This window comes from Merops nubicus, unplaced genomic scaffold (assembly GCF_000691845.1).
Source record: "Merops nubicus isolate BGI_N331 unplaced genomic scaffold, ASM69184v1 scaffold30990, whole genome shotgun sequence".
Taxonomy (NCBI): domain Eukaryota; kingdom Metazoa; phylum Chordata; class Aves; order Coraciiformes; family Meropidae; genus Merops; species Merops nubicus.
This window is the reverse complement of record NW_008581350.1, coordinates 1,528-8,755: the sequence shown is the minus strand read 5'-3', so window position 1 is coordinate 8,755 and position 7,228 is coordinate 1,528. Positions and strand designations below refer to the sequence as shown.

Below are 7,228 nucleotides of genomic sequence, written 5' to 3'. Positions count from 1 at the left end.
GGGCACCGCCCCCGCCCTCAGCCGCTTTCGCTTCCGCTCAGCCGGCAAGGAGGAGGAAGCTTCCATCGTCTACCCCCGGGCATCACCCGCCACCGGCCGCCCCCCCGGCCCCAAGGAACAGAACGCAAAGCTTTTGCATACTCAACGTTTATTAAAAATAGTATGAAATGGTCCCTGGGAGAAGTTACACGCTAGTATAAGTCCCTTTTTCTGCTTGTTCCCGCCCCTCCCTCACCCCCAGACCCCGCTGATGGCATGAGATGCGAGTTAAACAACGTTCTCCTAACCGTTTAAACAGATCTAGATGTCCGCGGGTAAAGCACAGATTTAACTTCTATTCATATTTACAATACTTTACAAGCTATTTTAAATAAATACGGGCTCTGCTACGCCTCGGCATCTTAAATATGTACAACATTATTTCTCAGTCGGATTTTTGTAGATAGATGCAGGTCCCATCACAGGGGATGTACTGACTGTAACAATTATCTCTAAGGTATGAGCTAGTAAGTACCTTGACCAACCAGCCCTCACAAGAACAATTCCTAGTCAATGCAAGATACATGTGGTGAATAATTTAGTCCGTTCTAACAAATTCAAGTCCTTAAATCTCAGTCTACAAGTAATGAGCTGAACACTGATAACGTAAGTTTTTCCTCATGGTAACCAATGTAGTAAAGTTGGCTGTTCTGGAAATGCTCCGTAGCTGAGGGGAGTGATAAGTGGTCAGTGAAAATAGTATTTCAATTAAATTCTTTTATTTATCGAAATCTAACTGGGTATTGGCTTTATCCACATAACCTGATGAACTTAAGCACCAAAACCCAACAACATTCACACAAGATGATTCCTGTAGATAAATGTAGGCTTTCCTTTAGATATGGTGTTTTCAAGTAACAGAATCCAAAGCTGTGCAATGAAGATGATGAAGGGGAGTAAATGTGCATCATATTGGAAAGCCTTTCTTGTTCTAAGTGGCAGCGTTTATTCTATACATTAATTGCAAAAGAATGGAATGTATTGTCATGTTTGAGTCCATTTTTATTGTAGATAAATTGGATTAGAGTCAGCTCTGGCTGGTTTAGAAATACATGTTTTACATCTCTGCCAGGGAAGGTCATTTCCTACTACAGGAGACAGATAAGTTCCCTGGGGAAGGCAGCTTGTCATTCAACCAGCAGTATCACTGAACCACCTTATGGGCCAAATGCCCTATGATTAATATTTCACCCAAGCATCTAGGCAAGCCTCACTTCCCTCTTGTGGTTACTGACTTTGGGACTGGAACAAAGCCCTGCAGGCTGCTGTGTATAAAATACAGCTACTTCGTAAACTCACATGAAGTGGTTTTTAACTGTTGGGCTCTGAGCTAGGAGATACTCAAATTTTACCTGTGTGTGTCAAACACCACCATCACTGGAGGTACCAAACCAGTCCAGCCATCTTCACAAGCAGCGAAGCCCCCTTCCGCTGCCCAAAACACCCTCCAGGCAAGAACTGTATCACATCCACAGGTTCACATAAAAAGCTGCCACTGCCCATCCTCTGCCCTACTACACAGTTACAGAAAGTAGAAGAGGCTTCAGACACAGACCTACCAGTCTGGCATCCCTCACAGGCACTAGGACTAGATTTTGTTTAAAAAATATAAGAAGCCTGTTCTAAAGTAGGGTAGCATATGCCTTGGTCCCACACACTTGGAATTTGACTGATGAAAAGTAACGTGCAAAAAGTATGTCCGACTGCACACATAGCATGTTGGTGTAATTACCAGCACCCTGCTCAGAAATCTGCACAGTCACAGGAGTAGCTGCCCACCTAAATGCTCCCATATGTGACCAGAGTAATCAAGTGCATATTTTGGATGCAGAACACCGGTCACCAACTCTAAATTCCAAATACTAAATTTTCCACACAATAAAATGGCTTAAGAATTAAATGGCATCATGCCTGGTTTGATGGTAAGAATCACAAGGTGTCACACTTGACAAGGGAAGAGACGCAAAGGTTAAACAGGAGATGAGACGTCCACCTGCACTACAGAGCGAGACATCAGACAATGCCCACGTGGCCTTTTTCACTTCCATCAGTATAAACCATTTTCAAAGATACATTTCACAACTATTTACAATATTACTGTGATACAATGCCCAGTTGTGTAACATTATGGAAATATATGATGCCAGTACTGATTGTCCTAGTATATACTCTGTCACAATAAGGCAAGTACAGCTAGAAATTACTGAAAACATCAAGCAAAGCTACTTGAACTGAGACACTGAAACTTTTCCCTTAAAGACTGGACAATATTCTGCTGATTAGGAGACGGTACCCGCCACAAGTAGTCGTTCAGTTTATCTGAATCACTATATGGGGTCAGGTACGGGGTAAGTGAGTGTTTACTGCTGGCGGACTTCGCAGGAGTACAAGAGACAGTTTTGCCACAGAGCACTTCAGAAGGAGCAGTGTCTGTGTTACTCAGTTTAGGATCCGACTTCCTCGTTTGGTTCTGAGAAGTCTCCAAGTCAGATCCCTCGTCTTCCGACTTTATTTCAACATAGTCGTCATCGTCCCCTTCTCCTTCTTCAGTATCTTTGAAATTTGAAAAATAGTTCTGAGTGGCCATTTGTGCTGTCAGAGGGGAGACCCTGTTCACCCTCAGGACCTTTTGAGAATCCTGCAGAATCATATCTGACCAGTTTTCAGGGATCTGCTTTCTCGTATCAGGCCCCTTACCTCCTGAAGCAACACCTGGGGTTTGATGGCTGTTGAATCGGAAGTTCCTATTCGAATGCAGCTTTTTCCTGTCCATTTCATTAGGATATACAATTGATTCCCCAGACCTGTTGACCACAATTGAGGAAGATGACTGCGACCTGCTGTAGGCTTGTGGTTTTACATTGCTTACTCTTCTCCCAAGGGAGTTATAGATGTGATCTTGATGTAAATTTTCTTTGTTCGGTTGGCTTATAATGGCGCTCCACCTCTGTGCCGGGACATGCAAGCGGTTGGAAACTTGAAGGGAAGGCACCGAGCCAGCTGATGGCAACTGCCTTGAGTTGCTTTTTGTACCAGCTTCTGTATACAAGCTCTTGGACTTTGGGTCTTGGGATTCAGGCCACTGAGAGAAGTCAGACAGCTCGCTGTTACTGTACGTAGAATGCAAAAGCCAATCTTCTGCTCCTGAGCATTCACTGGCTGCTTGGGAACAGGTAGGAGATGCAGCCACGGGCGTGGAAAACCTCCCAGCTGATGGCTCCTGAGGGGTGGCCCAGGCTTCTTTTTGGACCTTAGATGAACTTTCTCTAAAGATGATTTGGTCATAAAGCTGGGAATATTCAGCTATTCTGGCACCTAGAAAGGAGGGAGAATTACCTTAGCAAAGGCAAGCTAATAAGTCATGAAAATTTAAAAATCTTAGAACACTTTGTTTTGGTCAAGAGGATGGTTCACAGCTGTGTCAGTATCTTCAACCTCAACAAAGTAACATGAAACAATGGAGGCTGGAAGAGTCATGTATTGCATTGCATTTACATTGTATTGAGAAAAAGAAGGATAAAATACCTTGCAACAGTGAACATGACTGTTCACAGGACAGGCAGGATACAATATAGCACACAGTTCCTATAATATGCTGCTTATTGCATGTAAAAATCAAAAAGAACATTCTGATAACGGCCTGCTAAATAAGATATTTAGGGGCTTCTATAAATATCTCAAGAAGGCAAGAATAACACTCTAGTGCATGGAGTTTGCTAGCTCCATGTCTCCAACTTGTTTCAATTGATCATGGACAAAAATAGTTCCAGATCTTTTGTATATTCATGACTTTGCACATTCATTAGCAAGAGCAAGACAACCAGCTCTTTTTTATCTGACCCCATTCGTTACGCTTGTAGACTGTTGTGGATGGTACCCAAGCAATCGTACCATGACTTGTTCGGATGTGAAGCTACCTGAAAATACACCTTTGTAGTCAAACTCTGAAGATCACACTATTAAGGGAAATAAATGCTTTTCTGTAAAGAGGCCAGTAGTGCTTCAGGCATGATTTCTATTTCCAGCCTCAGCTAAACTGGTCTTTCCTGACACTACCCCGCTATGCATTCCCAATTTTATCAAGTAACGACAAGAACTGAGGTATAAAGGAATATATTCATTTTAGAAGTAGTCACAGAAAACCAATTCCAGTGGTAGCACAGAAAATGCAATACTGATACTCATCTAACAAGGTAGGGAAAATTAAAAATCTTCCAGTTCAGTACACAACACTGAAAGTTACTAAAGAAATACATCTGTATAGAAACGTTTTTTAACGTACCGATAGCAGGACCTCCTTGTTTCTTCTCCTCCAGAATAGCAGCAAGATCTTTGTGTTTCATTTTCTGTTGTCTGCTAGATGGCTGTTCCTGCTCTGGACTTTTAACTTTCAAAAGCTGGTTAGCCTTCTTAATTTTTTGACTGTACTGCCTTGCCATCATAAAAACTCTGTTCTTTGTTTTATCCACAGCAGCCAAGTCACTTTCCATGCCCTCTGCATGGACATTGGACAGAACACTATTGGCAGATTCATATGGGCCATCTACAAAAGGCATCTCACAGGAGAAGGAAGATCTGTTCAGACTCATAAAAGAGTTCTCCTTGCATGGTGTAGCGTCATCAAGCCTGAGATTAGCCTCACTTATGGTGGCAGCCCTTGGCTTCACAGTTTTAGGGAAAATAGGAGTTTCTGGCAGAGAGAGGGTAGACAGTGAGTACTCTACATCTTTACTCAGTTCAGGTGTACTACCAGCATGGAGCCTTTCCTGCATATCATCTTTACAAACAGGAAAGGCTGCAAGGAGACGGTCTCTTGTCTTTTCCTCATTCTTCTTGATGTAGTTCTCCAGGTCATTCCAAATCTCATCTACTTCCTCTGAGAGTTTATCTGCTGCAGACTTATGGGACAGCGAATCCGAGTTGGAGGAGCTATCTACTAAGCTCAGATAGTCATTGTCAACAGGAACACGATGGTAAGGGCTTTCATCTTCACTGAACTGGAGACTCTCTTCAGAAACAAACTGCCGGAGATTGTCACAGCATGCAAAGTCTTTTTCTAGGCCCAGAAAACTCCTCCTTTTAGAGCATTTTAAGGGGTCACATTTAAAATTCAATAATGGTGTTTCTGGAAGCACTATGGTGTCATAGATATTGTCCTCAACAATCCTGAGCTCATCCAAACTTGAAGTAGGTGCTTCTCTACCGAGTGGTGTCTCATCCCTACTAGCATGAATGGAGGCCCTATTTTGATTTGCTGTCCTCTTTTTGGAGGGTGAGTCTAAGCTGCTTTTGTTTTCAGCCTCGTAGAGGGAGTCTCTAGCAGATCTTTGGGGACCACGGTCTGTCTCCTCCCTTCTTGTCAGACCCATCAGCTTTAAGTCTTCATAGCTTATATTATCATAAACATGTTCAATATCATCAATGGTCAGCTCCTCTGAAGATTCGGGATACGCATTCATACCGCACACCTCCGCTCTCTTCACTTCCCTTTGAGAACTGTGCTCCCCTATTTTATACCTGGCACTGGCTGGACACATGCTGCTTTCACCAGCACTACTGGCCCGCCTAACGATTTTGTGGCGAGTGGGGCTGGAAGTCTCATTTTGATGCACTATCCCCAAGTGCCAGCTGCATGGACGCCCAGAAGAACCCCTCCTTTCTCCACCCACAGCTGAACTAGCATTGGATGTAGACCCTGATGGTACGAACATCTGATAATCATCTTCATCTTCCTCATTCTCATACGGTGGGCGCCTGCTGGGAAACAACGCCTGCCTGATCTGATGGTCAGTCCAGATGTTTCTGACAGACGTACTTCCCCCCAGGATATTCAAGATCAGCGAGTTGCGCTGGGGTGTGCTGAATTGTCTAGGCAACTGTGGCTGTCTAGCTGCACAGGAAAATGGACTATCGGTATTTGGCTGGGTTGATTCTTCATCTGAAGGGTCCTTGGAGCTCTGTGGAGATGGGAAATATGCAGGCACCATTAGCCTATCCCCTGCAACAACAGAGTGATTCCCTCCACTGACAGAACTCCCACAGCACCAGCGTGTCCTGAGTCAAGAGGCAACAGGCAGGGTGAGCAGGCTCCTTGCTAGAGAGCCAGGGAGCTTAGATGGCAATGCCAGACTACTTTGCCTCCTAATCCTTACCGTGGCTCAGAGTTCACTCTTGGCATTTAATAACACCTGACTTCAAATACAAGACATTGGCTCATGGTAATACATGAGTAATTAGAGTTAAATTTGTTTGGCAGGAGTTAGATTAAACCTTTTATGCTAACTCTGCAGTTTCACAGTTGGATTAAGATAATCTGACTTTGGTTTTGTGCCAAAAGTTTTGTTCTCCTCACTTTCCCCTTGCCTATAACTCTAGCAGAAAGGTATGTTACATTCTCTAGCACACACCACTGAAAATTTCATTTTCTTTTTGGAGTATGTTTTCATCCAGCGCTGCTAGCATGTCTCATTTACAGCAAGGCCACATGCCTGCTTATCCTAACGTGAAGGGCACTGTAGATGTTCCTGGCCAGAGGCTGGGAAAGAGAGGGAAAGGCAAGTCCTTTTCGTTTAACTTAATGCTGATTGTTTTTTACCCCCCTGACCCTCTCAAAATATTCTTTCATCATACAGATAAGCATTTCAATTATATGAATATCAATACATGACATAAACAGAAGATGACTTATCTGTCTACCTAGGAAAAAAAAAATTCTTTGACATATCTATGATGCATAGCAAAATAGAAGTAAAAAAATAATTATATACCTGTGTTTCACACTTGTTGAGATTAACACTTCTCCGTTTTTCAACATTTTCAGCAGCTTGACTATTAAGTCTTTTTCTTCCTCCTTTTGATTTCTGCAGTGAGTTTTGTTGTACTCCCTGTGATTTAAAAGAACAAGGGAGGGGTAATAAAATCCACAGCTCTTTGTACAGTCTTGTTCAGAAGAATTACTAGCAGCTAGAACAGGCCAGGTATCCATAATGGGAGGACAAAATGTTCATGAGTAGACAGAGCACTGCCACAAGAATGATTCAGAGCCTAGAAAACTTCCTTTATGATAACCAATTAAACGGTACCAATCGAATGATACCAACTTGTCAAGAGGTTTTGAAAGCAGAATCTGTGTATAAAAAAGCAGATGTAGATGTAGATGTAAAAGAATACATAGAAAACTTGACAAGGG

The 7,228-nt window shown here is 42.9% G+C and overlaps 1 protein-coding gene across 1 annotated transcript in view; it reads right to left on the bottom strand.

Moving 5' to 3' along the window:
* Positions 1–2,251: 2,251 nt before the first annotated feature.
* Positions 2,252–7,228, bottom strand: part of LOC103782016 (pleckstrin homology domain-containing family G member 1-like) — a gene marked incomplete at its 5' end in the record, with an annotated part of 6,484 nt that continues 1,507 nt past the window's right edge. The window contains 3 exons of the mRNA XM_008949749.1: positions 2,252–3,354; positions 4,322–5,996; positions 6,807–6,923. Coding sequence (XP_008947997.1) covers positions 2,252–3,354; positions 4,322–5,996; positions 6,807–6,923 — 2,895 coding nt within the window. The remainder of the gene's footprint in view (positions 3,355–4,321; positions 5,997–6,806; positions 6,924–7,228) is intronic.